Source organism: Stenella coeruleoalba, assembly GCF_951394435.1.
Source record: "Stenella coeruleoalba genome assembly, chromosome: 16".
Taxonomy (NCBI): Eukaryota; Metazoa; Chordata; class Mammalia; order Artiodactyla; family Delphinidae; genus Stenella; species Stenella coeruleoalba.
Window position 1 is genome coordinate 16,006,485 of NC_137162.1, and position 17,544 is coordinate 16,024,028.

At 51.0% G+C, this 17,544-nt stretch overlaps 2 protein-coding genes across 3 annotated transcripts in view; one reads left to right on the forward strand and one right to left on the reverse strand.

Annotated features, from left to right (window-relative positions):
- AFAP1L2 (actin filament associated protein 1 like 2) overlaps window positions 1-6,512 on the forward strand; it is a 99,165-nt gene extending 92,653 nt beyond the window's left edge. For both annotated transcript variants that reach the window (XM_079899750.1, XM_079899749.1), the window contains 6 exons: window positions 1,355-1,594; window positions 1,679-1,853; window positions 2,149-2,304; window positions 3,750-3,943; window positions 4,060-4,182; window positions 5,054-6,512. In XM_079899750.1, coding sequence (XP_079755876.1) covers window positions 1,355-1,594; window positions 1,679-1,853; window positions 2,149-2,304; window positions 3,750-3,943; window positions 4,060-4,182; window positions 5,054-5,080 — 915 coding nt within the window. In that variant the 3' untranslated portion in view covers window positions 5,081-6,512. The remainder of the gene's footprint in view (window positions 1-1,354; window positions 1,595-1,678; window positions 1,854-2,148; window positions 2,305-3,749; window positions 3,944-4,059; window positions 4,183-5,053) is intronic.
- Window positions 6,513-9,398: 2,886 nt separating this feature from the next.
- VWA2 (von Willebrand factor A domain containing 2) overlaps window positions 9,399-17,544 on the reverse strand; it is a 62,768-nt gene continuing 54,622 nt past the window's right edge. Inside the window, 8 exon segments of the mRNA XM_079899751.1 lie at window positions 9,399-9,673; window positions 10,778-10,903; window positions 11,543-11,731; window positions 11,734-11,885; window positions 11,887-12,085; window positions 13,145-13,504; window positions 13,507-13,689; window positions 14,669-14,776. Of these exon segments, the coding sequence (XP_079755877.1) occupies window positions 9,558-9,673; window positions 10,778-10,903; window positions 11,543-11,731; window positions 11,734-11,885; window positions 11,887-12,085; window positions 13,145-13,504; window positions 13,507-13,689; window positions 14,669-14,776 (1,433 nt within the window). The 3' untranslated portion in view covers window positions 9,399-9,557.

Below are 17,544 nucleotides of genomic sequence, written 5' to 3' on the forward strand. Positions count from 1 at the left end.
ACTAAGCGTAATATTCTCTAGGTTCATCCATATTGCGGCAAATGGCAGAATTCCATCCTTTTTTTATGGTTGAGTAATATTCCGTGTCTGTGTGTGTGTGTGTGTGTGTACACACACACACACACACACATACAATACATACATACATCTTCTTTTTCCATTCATCTGTTGGACACTAGGGTTGCTTCCATATCTTGGCTACTGTAAATAGTGCTGCTATGAACACTGAGGTGTGTATAGCTTTCCAAATAAGTGCTTTTGCTTTTTCTGGATATATACCAAGGAGTGGAATTGCTGGATCAGATGGTAGTTCTATTTTACTGTTTTGAGGAACCTCTGTACTGTTTTCCATAGTGGCCGCACGAGTTTCCATTCCCACCAACAGTGCACAAGGCTTCCCTTTTCTCCACATCCTCGCCAACATGTTATTTATAGGCTTTTGAAGATAGCCATTCTGACAGGTGTGAGGTGGTATCCTGTGGTGGTTTTGATTCGCATTTCTCTAATAATTAGTGATATTGAGCATCTTTTCCCGCGCCTATGAGCCATCTGTATGTCTTCTTCGGAAAAATGTCTGTTCAGGACTTCTGCCTGTTTTTTGATTTTTTTTTTATATTGAGTTGTATGAGCTATTTATATATTTTGGATATTAACCCCTTGTCGGTCATATCACATGCAAATATTTTCTCCCATTCCATAGGCTGTCTTTTCATTTCATCAGTGGTTTCCTTTGCTGTGCAAGAGCTTTTAAGTTTAATTAGATCTCAGTTGTTTATTTTTCCTTTTATTTCTTTTGCCTTAGGAGACAGATCCAAAAAAATGTTGCTATGCTTCATGTCAAAGAGTGTTCTGCCCACGTTCTCTTCTAGGAGTTTTATGGTTTCAGGTCTCACACTGAGGTCTTTAATCCATTTGGAGATTATTTTTGTATGTGGTATGAGGAAATGTTCTATCTCATTCTTTTAGCTGTCCAGACACCATTAGCCTTTGAGGCTCACAGCTGAGGGGGAATAATCCCCCTGACAGCAGGTTTGCTTCACTGGGCGTGGGCCTCTGTGCTAAGGGCTTGTGGATTTTCTCATTTAATCCCAGCCACCCGATAGGGAGGTACTATGAGTCTCTTCTCTCCAGATGAGGAAGTGAGGTCGGGAAGATGAAGTACTGTCTCCTGGGTCCCCCAGCTCTTGAATGGCAGACCCAGGCCTTCTAACTCCAGCTCAGCAAGAGGCTCCCTGGGAAGGAGGCCCTGCGAACTCCGGCACAAGGAAGGGGACGGGAGACCTGCGGCAGGGCCCCCTCCAGAGCCCAGGGAGCCGAGGCTGTGGAGAAAGCCCCCTGTCTCTTCCCTGTGCAGGGGGAGGCCCCTGAGGAAGCTGCTCCTGCGACAGATGCGCCGAGTGAGCCTGACTCCGACCGCGTATACCTGGACCTCACGCCCGTCAAGTCCTTCCTGCACGGCACCGGCGGTGCACAGGCCCGGGCCCCCTCGCCCACGCTGCCCCAGCCGGACCCTCCGGCCGAGGCCCTCCCTGCAGACCTGAACCCCACCCCCGATGAGCCCCTCATGGTGTCTCCAGAGAACCCTGAGTTGCAGGTACAGGGGGCCCCCCAGCAGGTGAGCTGGCCTCACCTTCTGGTGTGTCTCGGCCAGCTGGGTCCTGTTTGCTTTCTCCCAAAGCAGATGCAGCAGGAGAGTCAGGAACCTGAGGAGCCTTCCCTGGGAATCACGGCAGTCAAAATCCAGACTGAACAGCAGAAGATCTCCTTCCCACCGAGCTGCCCTGACACTGTGCCCATCACCCCAGCCGGGGCCAGCCCACCTGTGAAAGACAGGTTGAAGGCAACCAATGCAGGTGCCTGTGCTAGATTAAGAGTTGAAGGTTTTGGAAAGGGCTTGGAGAAGTTAGCCCAATTCCCTCCCTTTCAGATGAGGAAACAGAGGCTCAGAGAGGTGAAGGACTTGCCCAACGTCACACAGCAAAGAAAGGGTGGGCCCCATTTCCTTTTCTGTCCGTGCTAGGCTGGCCTGGCATCCAGCTCTAATCTACTGCCAAAGCCCTGGGTTCTGTCTGAGCCTGCAGAGTGGGGTGGGACAGCCCTCAGGGGCCAGCCTGCCTGACCCAGGGGTTCCCCTCTCTGGGTCTGTAGAGATCAAACTTGGCAAGAACAGGACAGAAGCCGAGGTGAAGCGGTACACAGAGGAGAAGGAGAGGCTTGAGAAGAAGAAGGAAGAAATCCGGGGGCACCTGGCTCAGCTCCGGAGGGAGAAACGGGAGTTGAAGGAGACCCTGTTGAAGTGTACAGGTAAGGGCCCCCCCTCAGCAGAGAGGGCCCGTGGAGGGGCCTGGGCTTTCCGGGGGAAGAATCCGCATCTGCACCTGGGCTGCAGCCCCGTCAGCCTTTGGCACAGGTGGGTGCTCCCTGCAAAGTCCTCCCCCTCCAGCCCGTCTGAAGGGCCACTGTCCTGTACCAGGACGTAGCTGGAAAAGCTGGTTAAAGGAGGAAATGCTCTAAAAATTGTGTTTAGACCGGAAGTGTTTGATTCTCACTTAAAACAAATGAATATTTTTTGGCCCATCTTCTAAAGCAGTGCCAAGGTCTTTTCCTGCCATCTGGGCTGGCTGACGGGAGCCCTGGGTCCTGGTTTCCACAGTAACCACATCTCTAATGCCTCATCTGGTCATTTTTTTTACAAGCACCTTGAGTTTGTGTTCATTTTAAAGAAATCTGAATCCTTGTAGATTATTTTCCAAGTCATCTTCATATGATTCTTCAGCCGTTTCCTAGCACCTTGTTTCTCCCAAGACCTTTCAGCAGCATTTGACTTCGTTTTCAGAGTAGTAACTCTGGGCTCATTTAATATTTAAACTGCAGACTCACGCTAACAGGTTCGGGCTCTCTGGGAAGCTTATAACATGATTGGTGGTGGAAGGTCATGGGGGGCACAAAGTGACCCACTGTTTTTTTTGTTTTTGTTTTTTTTAATATTACATCTTTATCGAGAGAGAATTCACAGACCATACGATAACCCATTTACAGGTGGTTTTCAGTATATCCACAGAGCTGTGCAGCCGTCACCACAGTCAATTTCAGAACACTTTCATCACTCCTCATTAGCAGGCGCCCTTGCTTAGGATTCTATATTGAACACGTCCATCCTTTCCTCTAGCGCAGTGAGCTCCTGGGGTTGACTCTTCATAAGTCGTCATTTCTTGGTGCTGTAGGACCAACCTGAGAACTCCAGGGTGAAGAGGGAAGCATAAAACAGGGCTGAGAAGGTGCCAGGGCTGAGGACCACTGCTCCACTAGGCCCAGGGAAGCAGCACACGTGCCAGAAGGATGGAGGGAACCGTGTGGGGCAGGTTACAATGGCCCAGCCATCCTCCAAGGGTCATTAATAAAGCTCCTCTGTCCCTTTGGGGTCGCTGTCACAATAGCAGGTATCGAAACAACTGAGAGTCTCTCTACCAGAAGGGACTTAGGACTCAGGTTCAGGCCCTCTCGTGAAGGCAGAGCTCTTCTTCTGGGGCCTCCCCAGCCTTTGTGGAGTGCGGACACAGGACCTGGGCTGGGAGGCCGCCCATCACCCAGAGGCCCATCCCAGCCCTGAGTGTTGGAGCCAGACCTGTGGTCCGGGGCCACTTGGGGTCCTGTTTCGGCAGAGCGTGTGCGAATCCTGCCCTCCCCCTGGTGGGGCTTCTGGCTGAAGGGCTGTTTGTTCCCTGCAGCCGACTGGCTTCTCTCTGCAGACAAGGGGGCGGCAGCCAGCCTGGAGGAGAAGCTGAAGGAGATCGATGAGGAGTGCAGGGTGGAGGAGTGCAGGCGCGTGGACCTGGAGCTCAGCATTGTGGAGGTGAAGGACAGCCTGAAGAAGGCCGAGGCCGGGCCCGTGACGCTGGGCACAACTGTAGACACCACCCACCTGGAGAACGTGAGCCCCCGTGTGAGTCTGGGAGCCGCGTTCCTCTGAGCTGCTTGCAGGGCCTCCTGGACTGGGCCTGGGGACTGGGTCACCCTCCCCGCCCTGAACTCAGCCCTCCCTCTCTCCTGTGACCACAGCCCAAAGCTGCCACCTCGACTCCTGCCCCGGACTGTACCCCAGTCAACTCCGCAACTGCGCTCAAGAACAGGCCTCTGTCGGTCATGGTCACAGGCAAAGGCACCGTCCTCCAGAAAGCCAAGGTAAGCGGTCGTTCCCGGCCTCCTTCTGGGCCACGGGTGGCAGCAGAACTGTCACTATGGTGGGGCCCTTCTGAGGCGGGTGGCACTTTCCAGCTTCGAGTGGGGGCTCTGCTCTCAGCAGCAAGAGGCAGGGGCTGGGGCTTTGCTGTGTCTTTGGCATTGACCAACCAGAAAGGTGCTTGTGCTTGGTTCAGTGTCCTTACGAGTCAGCCTGAGGGCGCGTGAATCCCTGCACTGCCCGCCACGTGATATCAGTAGAGTCTGGGGGAGAGCTGCAGTTCAGAGACAGACTGGCGCTGGACAGTTTTCCAATTAAAAAAACCTCAGTGACTCTGAAGGGCTTCTGCCATGAAAACCAAAGCAGCAGATTCAGACAGGTGTCGGATTTGCCTAAAGCCATCCGGCCGGCTGGTGACAAAGGCTCAGTAAAAGGCGTAAACAGGGAGCAGGTGCCCATTGCTGGGTTTTTGCCTGAGGGCTAGACAAAAAGTGTTATGAATCCTTGACTCATTTATACAGTCAAGAGCATGCCTAGAGCTGCCTGTGTTTTGGGCAAACTCTGCTCCTTATTTTTATCCTGCTTATTACCTGCAGGAGATATTTTGAGGCACCTGCACCAATGACTAAGTATTAAATCCATGCAAGCACACGAGCCACTGCCACGGCAGACATCACTCACCTCCCTCTCTGCTGCTCCAGGGCCTCAGAAATCTCTGAACACGTGCTCCAAGCAGTGGGGGACACGCAGGGGTTGAACCTTACTTAATTGGCGTCTCTATTCCTAGCTTCTTCTAGGAATATGTAGGTTGGCTACGGAGGATAACTAACTTTCTTCTTTTGGGGGGACGCTGGTGTTTGAATGGTACCCTAGGAATGGGAGAAGAAAGGAGCAAGTTAGGAAACAAACTTCATCTAGAGACTCTCCTGTCAATATGGACCTTGGTGACAATCCTGCTTCATTACAGTCTTCGTTAAAGCAGCAACTCTGTAAAAGGGTGAGTGTTTACAAGAAAAAGGAAGGACTGGGGTTCTATGAATGGAAAACTTCAGCTAAGAGGAGGCTCTGTCCCTTTGCAGAGCCAAAGGAAGTAATATGACAACAACAACAAAAAAGACTTGTTTGGAGACCTAAGTCTATTGGTTGTAAACATTACATTGCTGTATTTAGGGGTATTCTGTGTTTCTTCCTTGAAGTTTTCAGCAATTGCTTTATCAAGCTTTTTAAGTGAAAAGATTCTGATGTGGAGACTTTGGTGGAAGAGAAATTAAGGTAGCAGGGCCCTGTCCCACTGGTCACATGGCTTTGGTGATTGAGAAGGTCTAAACCCCTATCTGATTCTTAGCAGCGTCAGGGGTTAAACCGTCCTTGTCTTCAACTGTGTAAAGCCATCTATGGTTTTTTGAGAAATGGTAACGGGGAAAACATTTGGGACCAAGCTGAGGCACTGTTGCCGTAAATTAAGAACTTTTTTCAGGCTAAAGCAGGCCAGAACCAATTGCTTTTAAATAAAATTTTAAGTGATGCTGTATTACATAGAAAAAAAAGTTTCAAATCCTGTAATTTAGAACAGTGAAAAGTGACTGTTGAGATTTAACTGACATTTTACATTACCATAGAAACAAGATTACCCTGTGTTTACAGATTCAGTCCTGCGGTGAGGCGATTTCTAAGAGAAGAGTTACTTAGTATGTTCTCTTAGTCCCTGTTTTCTTAAGTTGTGCTCGATGTCCAGGCCCTTATCCAAGAAAAAGAGGGGCGAGTTTTGTTTCTGGTGGTCTCTTTCTTCTCTTAAAATTGGCAGTGCTGTTCTTTGTGTTGCCCGTTCTTCTCTTCTGATGGCACTGGTTAACACAGGTTGGAACACATTGGTTAACACAGGTTGGAACATTTCACCTGTCATCTCTCAGCCTCATTTCTGGGGGTTCTGAATCAGAGTTCTTTAACACTGGTTCCTGAGAACTAAAGGTCTTTTGAGTCTTATTGTCTTTCTAATCCCAGGGCATTTATTTCCTTTGTCATAAACACTTGGTGTCCCAAGTGGTGAGTTAGTTTTGGTTTTTTTTTTTTTAATAAAATGTTAATTGTATTTTGGATTTTCTTGTATTTCATGGAAAGACATGGGGCAAGGCCTGGCAGAATTCTACTTAAAGGGGGAAACATCATGGTTATTTATGCACTGAACTTCACACTATGTGCAGTAAAAACTGGTAGAACTACAAGGTGGGCTCTTAGCAGGAGACTTTAAGCCTCCTTAACTCAAGTAGCATAGGTAAGGCTGAAAGAAGAGTTTAATAGTAAAATTAACACAAGGGAAACATCTTTAGAGGCTGACCATATATAAGTGGTTGAAAATCAGTACTCCTAGAAATTAAACACACTCCTAAATAATTCCTGGGGGAAAAAAAGGTACCAGTACTTGGAAAGTTGCCTTAGTAGTAATAATTAAGAAAGTTTATAGCATAAACATGCTGGTTTTAAAAATGACAAAACCAGGGCTTCCCTGGTGGCGCAGTGGTTGAGAATCTACCTGCCAATGCAGGGGACACGGGTTCGAGCCCTGGTCTGGGAGGATCCCACATGCCACGGAGCAACTGGGCCCGTGAGCCACAATTACTGAGCCTGCGCGTCTGGAGCCTGTGCTCCGCAAGAAGAGAGGCCACGATAGTGAGAGGCCCACGCACCGCGATGAAGAGTGGTCCCCGCTTGCCGCAAATGGTGAAAGCCCTCGCACAGAAACAGAGACCCAACACAGCCAAAATAAATAAATAACTTTTTTAAAAATGACAAAACCAAACTTCTGGCTCATTGAAAAGGCGAATACAATAAAAAGACAGCCTAGGGCAGTATTAAATGGCAGAACTGAAAAGGAGGCCTTAAGTACAGATACTGACGAGACTTTTTAAATTATAAGAAAACACTATGAATATAGCAGCTTGAAAGTCTGAGGACTATATAGTTTTCATTTTAGAAAGTTAGAATTTTGTATCAGAGCTATGCTAACACATATTGCAAAAGAAAATCTCATTTTTGAACACAGATGAACAAAAGCTTTAAAGTATTGGCAAAAGAAATTCAACAGTGCTTGAAGAATCAGGTATTGCGACCAGACAGCATTCACCCAAGAAATCAAAGGTGATTCAACAACTGAAAATATACTAATGGGTAATTTATCATATTAACCGATTAAATGTGAAAAAACATCTTCTGAAAGGAAGCAGAAGAGCAAACCACAAATCTCAACACTCCTAATAAACACTCTTTGTAAGCTAGGAATAGAAGTAAACATTCCTTATCAAGTAATCCACAGAACATCATGATGAAAAAGTCCCTTCAAGTCAAGAACCAGATGCATGCTGTTACCACTACTTCTTAAAACATGATTCTGAAGGTTCTAGACAATGCAAGATGACAAGAAAAAGCAGTATAAGATTTCAAAAGGAAGAGACAAACCTGTTATTACTTGTAAATGCTGTCTTTCTAAAAAAGCAAGAGAATCAAATAATCAACTATTAGAACTAGAGCATTTAGCAAGTTGGCTGGAATAAGGATCATTTGGAGAAAATAAAAGATTTATGATCTATCTGCAGTGTTTAAGCTTTTCCAAGGAGAACATATTTATATATTACATGTGTAATTAAAAGCCAAATTATTTTAAAAGAAAGAAAAAGGGTTGGCTGGGAAAAGATCACTTAAGGCTATCTTGTTAGGAATTCCCTCTGCCGCTACTGGGACCCCAAAAGGGTTGAACTCTTCACACCTTCACTAGAAAAGGTAAAGTTTCAAGGGCTGGGACCTAAAAATAGCAACAGTAAAGGCTTTGATATGTAAGCCCAGGGACCACAGTTTTGTGGGGGGTTTTTTAAGTCCAATTCAAATGGGACATCAAAATGTCAGCCCTGAACCAGACAAAAAGCCTACACTATGAAACGATTAAACTGCTGTTAATATAAAGACAAGGGGTTCATGTAAATTCAGACATCACCTATCGGCACCTGCCAGATGGGCATGTGACCCTGCTCTGATGTCACCTTCTGCCAAGGCAAAAGCAATAATAGGAATGAAAATATCCCTTGAACGCAAATGACTGTCATGCACAGTGCTCGGCACACAGGACTTTTTAACGTCTAACAGAACCATGGTGGTGACCTTTCAAGTACTTTTATTGCACCAGAAATCCTAAAATTCTTAAAGCTAAGCAATACTTAAACCAAGGTAGCCTTGAATGTTTGCCTATAAAACATCACATTAAAGTATTTACTTTAAAAATAAAAACTGTGATGAAGTATTTGGATTTCAATCTGAGATCTACAAAGGCTTCTACCAAAAACCCAACTCCCAACACGACCACCCAGGGGGAGAACTGATTCCTAAATACTGTGGGGTAAGGAAATAACCAGTTCACCAAAAAAATATTCCAACTAAGCCTCTTTGCCATTTAGGTACAAAAACTCCTGTTAAATAAATAACCAACATTACTTCTTCAAATATTCCTTTCAAAACCAGGTCTAAAAAAAAAAACCTAAAACCAAGCAGAATAAGATCTAAGCCTAAAAAAACAAAACTCCTCCAAGTTTCTTTGTTCTATATTGATTGAGTTTAAGAATTCTACTCCTTTTTGCCCCCAAAGGGCAGAGTAAGACAAGCACTCAAGAAACACCCCGCAATTAACCCTCCTAAGTAAAGGCTGAGAAGCCCCTCGAAGGGAATGCTGCCCAGTGCCCAGGCCCAGCTCACGTGGCCCCTGGAGACCAGGGCCGTTTGCACACTCAGCCCCTCCCCCAAGGCCAAACAGCTGGTTAATCAGTCACCTTCCAGTCTGGGGCCTTTCCAACTCCCACACGCGGATCCAGTCACCAAAACTAGTCACAAATGCCACTCAAGCCACTTTTCAAACTAAGAATGAATCCCTCTGGGACATCTTAGGAGAAAGATGTGTTTCAAGGTCCACCCTTTGTCTATCTTGAAGTGTCATCATGTCGGGGGTCCGAGTGACACTCTCATCACTGCCTTCTGTTGGGCATGACTGTCCCAACAACGTTCTACTTAGCATCTGTTGTGGGAAAAGTGAGCTTCAAACAGGCCATCGAAAGTCTCCAGTTTCCTCTGTTCCTCCTCAGGGGAAAGGTGGCAGATGACACCAGCTCAGCAGCGTTCAACTAGGTCAGCAAAGTAAGTACTTACACCTGAAGAATTTTCAACATCGTCGTTAGGGGCGATATCAGCTGCTACTGTGTCCCTAGGCAGCACCGTCTGCAGCTGGGCCCTCTCTTCTCCCTGGGTCAGGAGAGTGGGCAGGAGGGTTCTGGACAGGGCTGAAGGCAGACACGCAAAGGACCCCATGGGACAGGATGCTCCACTGAGGGCAGGCCCCCTTTCAGCACCCAGGGGACCCAAGCCTTCTTGGTAGCAGCTGGGAGGGGGGCAGCTGCTGCCCTCCTGCAGGCTTTCGGCTGGGGCCACGTGCCTTGGGGGCATCTCCTCTCAAGGTCCCTGGGAAGGAAGTGAACTTTGAGGACACGAGGAGTGTCTGAGTCCTCTTCTCAACCAATTAGCTGCCTCACGGGCCCCATCATGCCTTGCTCTTACTCCGTAAGCCAAGGAAGAGGTGCCCCTCACATCACGCCTGGTATCAGGAAGCCCACCTCTACCAGTGCCTGAAAACCCAGGGCTCCAATGGGAATCATCCTCTGGCTGCCGCTGCTGTTCTAACTTTAAATTCATGAACGGCGGCCACAGGTGGGCCAGAGTGCTGCCCAACGATCATTCTCTACGTCCTCACTCTGGGCCCCTTCTCTCCTAGACAGTTACTAGTTCTCTTCCCTCCTCAACCTCCATGTCTCCCCATCCTCTCTCTCAGCTGAGCAAACAGAAACGCTCGGGGGCTTCCCTGGTGGTGCAGTGGTTGAGAATCTGCCTGCTAATGCAGGGGACACGGGGTCGAGCCCTGGTCTGGGAAGATCCCACATGCCGCGGAGCAACTAGGCCCGTGAGCCACAACTACTGAGCCTGCGCGTCTGGAGCCTGTGCTCCGCAACAAGAGAGGCCACAACATAAGAGGCCCGCGCACCGCGATGAAGAGTGGTCCCCGCTTGCCACAACTAGAGAAAGCCCTTGCACAGAAACGAAAACCCAAGACAGCCAAAAATAAAAATAAATTAAAAAAAGAAGGCTCAACATTTAAAAAAAAAAGAAACGCTCGGAACTCCCACCGACTTCTACCCACCCACCTGTACCTGTGCCACATCCTCTGCCTGCCTTTCACTTGCTCCTCCCTCCCAGTCATCAGTTTTCATCAATCAGAGTGTGTGCTCAGCACCATCTAATACACTTCGTGCTGTGTTTATTTGCTGTCTCCCTCACTAGAATGGAAGCTCCACGAGGGCAGAGATTCTCTGTCCTGCTTCCTGCTCTGTTCCCAGCACCTAGAATAGCACCTGGGATGTAGGAGGCACCCACTGAATGTTTCCTGCATGAACGAACAAATGATTGATTCCTTCCACTGATGCCCTAGAGCCTCCTTTGGCTGTGGCCCTGGGGCTCAGGACTCTCAGAACAGCACCCCAGCTCCCAAGTGCACGCAGGCGCCCCACTCACGGCTCTCGCAGTGTGCGCCCTCCCGGCCATCGCAGCACCCGCAGCGGTAGCTCCCGTTGTGCAGGACGCAGGTGCCCTCGCTCATGCACGGGCTGGGTGTGCAGAGGTTAACTGGCCGCTTGGCTTCTGCAAGGGAGCACGTGCCAGCAGACCCAGCCTGGGCTGGCCCCGAAGACCCCGCTGTAAGGAAGCCCGGTACAGAGGCGAGGCCACCAGAGCAGAGTCTTACACATCTTAGTGGCTCCGTGGGCCTTTGAGCTACAGGTTAGTTGGGCCCCATACTGCATGGCCAGTCAAAGACCCGACTTCCACCCAGCTTTCCTACACGTGTACAGAGACTCCCTCTCTAGGGCGGGCCGTGCACACAGCAGTGCTTATTGTTATTATCGTGGCCACATGCTTTTTAAAAAGTGGAAAGGATGTCACTGGCAAAGGAAGGCTTGGAGTCAGGCTGTCCTGGCTGTGTCTGCTCCTACCAAGGTCAGTGCCAACCCGGGGTCCTATGGGTATCCTAATTACGTCTTCTTTTTAAGTGGGGTGCATACGTTCTCAAGTTTGGGAAGAGGTGCCTGTGTTAAATTAGCTGCACCTTAAATGTCAGGTGAGTGACATTCGTGTGAGTGTGGCACTTAGCATAAAGCCCGGCATGTGGAAAGCGCCCGGCAGTTGGGAGGACTTGCTGTCCCTGTAATGATGTACATGAAAGCTCGGGCTGAGGTCCTCCCTTGGAGGCGGCCCTGAGGGTGTGGATCGCCCCCTACTCACCTCTGCATATCCACTCGATGAGCGTGTCCTGGTGGTGCCTCAGGTCTGCGTAGGCTGCCACGTGGATCAGGGAGTCCCAGGGACGTGGGAGCCTCCGCAGTGCCTCCCTCAGGATAGGCCCCACGCCCATCACCAAGACAGAGACGCCGTCGTCCCTCAGCTCCTGGGCAGGGACAGCCACGTCCTCTGCCCCCTCCCACCCGTGACCACCACCGCAGCCTTGGGGACACCAGGCCGGGTGCCCCTCTGGACCGTCATCACCTTGTCATAGATGTACAGCAAGGCCGTGCCTGCCGAGCCCACCCCACCCAGGTAGGGGGCCTGGCTCCTGGCCCGCAGCGCTGGTGAGGTGGGGGTCCCTCCCAAACGCTGTCTGGACCTGGCCGCCATACACCACCAGGCCAATCTGTGTCACGTCAGGGTTCACGTCAAACCGGAGGGCACAGCTTCTCACGAAGCTCTGCATCTGGGCAAAGTCCTCGGGCCCCACAGAGGTCGAGGCATCCAACGTGAAGACCAGGTCCAGCGACTGGGCCTGGCAGCCTGCAGAACAAGCAGAGTGGACCTCAGCGGGCAGCAAAGTGAGGACTGCTCCGGGGTGAGCGGAGCCCAGGTCAGCCGGTCTGCTGTCTGTGCACTGCAGTATCCGTCCTCCACCCTCTCCTAGAATGGTAGCAGGACACGTGAATGCTCAGCTAGACCACATTCCTAGCCTCCCTGGCAGCCGGGTGTGGCCACGTGACAAGTTCTATATAGTGGGTTGTGATTGCAAGTAATTGTGCGATTTCCAAGTTATGTCCTCAAAAGGAAGCTGCTTGCCTTCCACTTCCCCTCTGCCCTCTTCCTGCTGTCTGAGAAACAGTGACCCTGGAGTTAGAGGTGGAACCACAAGAGAGCCGAGCCACCCTGCTGGCCGTGGCCGCTCACCTCTGAACTGTTATGTGAGAGGAATAAACGTCCACTGTGCGTAAGCCATTGAGCTCCGGGGCCTCACCTGTGCCATTACCGAGTGCCCTCCACGTGCCGTGCACTGTATACAAGGCACTAATTACACCATGTGGACAAAACTGCCAGTGCCTGTCCTTGATCGGCTGACAAACATGAAACCAACAAAGAATTACAAACTATGAGCAGCCATGGAGGAAAGGAGCAGGGTGCTATGAGAGGGACCAGCGGGGGCGGCACGGGTGGGTAAGGATGGGGTTGGGGCTCCTCTGAGGAGCGACATTTCAGCTGAAGACTGAAGATTCAGAACTCCTTGTTAACAACAATAAATAACAATAATAAACAGCGATACCTACAATTCTGAGCGTACACTCTGAGCTTACTGTGTACTAGTGTGCACGGTGCTTGCCTTAATCCTCACAAAAGCCCCTCTGGAGGTACTAGGTACTACTATTAGTCCAATTTTACTGACCAGTAAACTGGGAAGTTACTCATCACAAGGCTAGCATACAGAAGAGTCGGGCCGTGCTTGAGGCCCCCAGTACAGGCCCTGGTTAAGTCGCTACCAAAGGGAGGAAGGGCCTGCCACTGGCCAGCCGGCCCCCGGGTCGGGCGAGGCCGGCCCGCAGCTGGCGCCGGTGCAGGACTGGTCCTTACCTGGGCGCTGCTGGCTGCACAGCTTTCCCCGCAGCTTCGGGATGTGGCGGCACAGGTCCTCCGGGCCGGCGTCGATCATGAGGTGCGCTGGGCTACCAGTGACCTCCTCCAGGTCTGCCCGCACGGCCTCGCTGCCCACGCCCAGCAGGAGCAGCTCCCAGGCCCTGGCGAAAGTCGCCGGGCCGGCCACCTGGTCCTGAGAGCGCGCCTCGGTCATTAGGACCACGGCCCTGCGGGGCCGGTCCAGGCCCGTTCCGGCGGCGCTCCCGAAGCCGCGCTCCGCCGCCTGCTGCGGGGCGTGGCCTGTCAGGATGGCGCCGCCAGCGAAGGGCAGGTCGTCGAGGCTCCTGACCAGGTCCGCACGTCCCGGTACTTGCCCACGGGCACGGCCACACCCAAGCATGCCCGGGAGCCCTCGCTCAGCGCCCCCGGCACGAACCGCTTCACGGAGGCCTTGGTCCACAGGAAGCCCTCCGGGTTGGCAGCCGCCGAGCCGGCCAGCGGGAAGACGACGTCGGCTCTGCACTCCAGGCTCAGCTTCGGGGCTGCCAGGATCACAGCGGCCGTCGCGCTGTGGAGCACGCAGACCACTGTCCCACCCGGGACCCCCAGGAGCCACGTGGGGCCGGAGCCGCCTCCCTCCCAGGAGGGAGATGAGACACTGACACAGAGGCTTCAGGGCCTAGTGACCAGTGCAGGTCACAGGGTTAGCCACAGCCGGACACAGAGCTCCCTGGCTCCCACCAAGTGTCTCCATCTCACCACTCTTTCAAAAGAAATTTTTCTATAACTTTTTCCCATTATGGTTAGTGCTTCTTGTGTCCTGTTGGAGAAATCTTTGTCTACCCCGAGATCATGAAGATATGCTCCTATGTTTTCTTCCAGAAGTTTCACAACTTTGCCTTTTACATTTAAATCTATGATCCATCTGGACTTGATTTTTTGTGTAGCTTGTGAGGTAGGGAGTCAACATATATATCTTTTTCCCATATAAGTCTCCAACTGACCCAGCACTACAGTTTTTAAAAAGTGACTATTTAACAAGTCCCGTCCTACGTGTCAAGCATTGTGCTAAGAATCTTATTTCAAACTCCCATAACCGTAGGGGGTAAAGCCAGTTATTATAATCTTCATTTCACAGTTTTAAATCCAAACGGGGTTGAAGCTTCTCACGCCTCCTCTTCTTGGAAGAGGGGAGAAGAGACTCAGCCCAGAACCAGGACCCAGTTCGGCCAGCTCCAGCCCGCAGCTGGGCTCCACAATGCTCACAGATCAAGCAGCAGCCATTCTAAAGCTAAGAAGCCAGGAGCCGTGTCCTAGCCGGAGCTCCACCACCTGAGTTACTTCTTCATGGAACCCTCAGTGTATCACCTGAGACATCAGATCAGTGGTGTACTTGAAAAGCAGGTGGCCCTAACTCCAGGGCCAGTTCCTACCTAGTAGCTAAAAGGGTGGCAGGTGAGAAGCAGGAACCCCGGCTCCACTGCTCCCCAACAGAGTCTGGGAAGGCCTGTGCACACGTACCGCAGTCAGCCTCCCCTCCAAAGGCTGGCGGGCAGAGGCAGTGGTACCGGTCCAGTCCTTCTGGAACACACGTGCCTCCATTCTGGCAGGGCTGCGAGTCACGGGGGCCTATCAGAGAGATGCCTGTTAACAGCCTGGCACATCAGCCCAGAGATGCGAAGGGGTTTGGCTACCCAGCCACACCAGGGCCCAGCCCCTTTCTTTCCCCAGATGCACTAGGAAATTAGCCTCAACACCTGTAACAAAGAGGAAAAGGAAAGTAAATGAGGTACGTAAGGCGGGGTTAGGGTGTAGGTGATACCAGACACTCAATGGTGGGCTCAGTAAGGCCCTGTGCGAATTACAGGCTCACTTGGGGATCTGCCAATGGGATCTGGCTCCTGGCTCTGATACTGGGAACACGTGTTATGGACTGAATTCCGCCCCCCCCCCGGACCTCCAAATTTATATGTAGGAGTCCAAACCCCCAATACCTTAAAAATGTTAATCTACTACTTGGTGGTGACATGATTGTAATTAAAGTATACACTTCTGGAAGGTAGGAATTATCGAGGGTAACTCTGGGCTCCTAGGCCAGCAGTTCTGTCAGTTGGAGTTTCATGCAAACAACCGAGGGCTCATTAACAGCATCAACAGTGGCCTTTAACTGAGCAGCTATTATGGGGCCAGGTATTGTGCTAAGCGCTACACATGTATAATCTCACTTCACTGATACAACTGGATGAAACAGGTACTGTGAACCGCCATGTCACAGACGAGGAAGCTGAAACTTGACGAACAGAAGTCACGTGCTGAAGGTCAGCTACTTGGAAAGTGGCAGAGCTGGGACTCAAACACAGGTCACTCTGGTTCCAAAACCGTAAGTCCTTGAGCTTTAATTTCTGAGTAGAAACAACCCCACTTTCAGTTCCTCCCATGTGTCAGAGACCAGCCAAGTTGGAACTTTAAAATAAGATGCCCGAAGGATCACCTAACCCCAGGCAGGAAGCACCATCCTGCCTGCACACAAAGCCTCTGGCTCTGCTTCCGAGGGACGGACTCCCGACCTCATCGGGAGTAGCATATCTACGCAAGCACTGATGCCAAGACACTTCAGTGTGATTTCTGTGCTCCTGGGTCAGTGAGACGCACTAGACCCCGGGGTGAGGAGCAGCGAGGGCCCGTTGGGAAGCCAGGCTGCATGATCTTAATGGTATTGAAAAGTTCTCCTGTTTGCTTGCGACTGTGTCGCTAATGAAGCGCTTTGGTGGACATCACCTACTGAGTCTTCCCGAGGATCCCTTGTATGGTACCCCCTATCATCCACAGCAGGGAAATGGGGAGCCCAGACATGGGGCAAACATTACCCCCATTTTACAGAGGAGGAAAGTGAGGCTCAGGTATCTTGCCCTGAGTCTGGTGCTAGATGTGAGGCTGTCTGCACAGCTGGGGCTCAGTGCACGCCCTGCTCTGCCTCTTGTCAACGCAAGGGGCCCTGGTTAAGGAAGTAATTCCAAAGCCTTCACTCCCTTTCTCAGTGAAAATATACCACTGACCAAGGGAGGCACGAGTATGGCATGAGCATATTCCTCTGCCTCTGAAAATGCCTGTCCCTGTGCCCTGGAGCTCAGTCCAACCCCACGTGCTACCCCAGGAGTGTAAATGCCACTTTGGGAGCCAGCCTAGTCCCAGGGCCAGAAAGAAGAGGAGAATCCAAGAGGCAGACTGTACCTGGGCGGGTGGTCCTGTAGCAGGTGGCAGGGTGGGTTAAGAACACTCTCTTCCAGCTACAACCCAAGGAAACAAATGGTAGAGATCAAAGTTTTAACAGGAGAGGGTGTTTAAAACACTAAAAGCTGACACAAGATGCCAATGCAGAAGCAAGTCAAGACAGACTTGGTTCTTTTTTTTTTTCCCTGATTCTACCCAACTTTTGTCTGCACATAGAGTAGGAAATGTTTCAAACTACTCAGACAATTAAAAAAGATAATGGAAGCTGGCTATCATGTCAGAAATTAGAGCTATCTGTGTTCAATACTCTGAACTACGGCAACAGCTTTCTATTACGAGTTACTTTCTGGGGCCAGCACAAGGAGTGGGGGGTGGGAAATACTGGGATTAGGCGACTGCATTCTGGCTATGTGACCCCAGGCAAGTTACTTTCCTTCTCTGGTCTTCTGTTCCCTCTTCTATATAGCAACTCTCTAGTTTTCAACTGTGTTCCTCAGAGCCTCAGTGGAGAGGGAAGGGGACTGTCCAGGGCTCCCCCAGTGCCCCAGCCCCACGCCCCCACCCCAGATGTGCTTTTTCTGGTCTGCATAACAAGTGTCCATAGGAGGCTCCGTAGCTCAGGAGGATTTGCAAACCACTGGCTGGTCTCAATGACCTCTGAGGTCGGTGTGAGTGACAACCTTCTGTGACAACACAAGGGCCGCCATTCCTGTGCTGGCTTCCATGCCCCCGCCATCCCCCATCGTTACTTCAAGGCCTCAGCTACTTGGAGAGACAGCAGTCTCCTCTTCCAGATGGAGAAATGGGTTCAGGGCTGAATTAAGTTGCCCAAAGTCACACGGTTACCAGAACACAGCAGAGCTGGGATCCGAACTCCATCTCCCACTCCAAAGCCCATGCATCCTGCCCTCTGGGCCTCGCCCCCTGGCTCTCCTGAGTCTGCAGGGCGATGGGCCGACCACAGAGGAGTGGGTCCTCATCCCTCGGGCAGAAAGTCCTCCTCTTGGCTGGCAGCAGCTCCACGGATGGCCTCATCTAAGGAGATTCTCCTGGGGCCTTCGCGACAAAGTTCTCTAAAACTTGCCAAAGAGCACTTCTCCCGGGGAGATCCCACCCAGGGCTGCTCACCTGGCGGGCAGGCTAACTGGGCTCACCTCTAGGGCCAG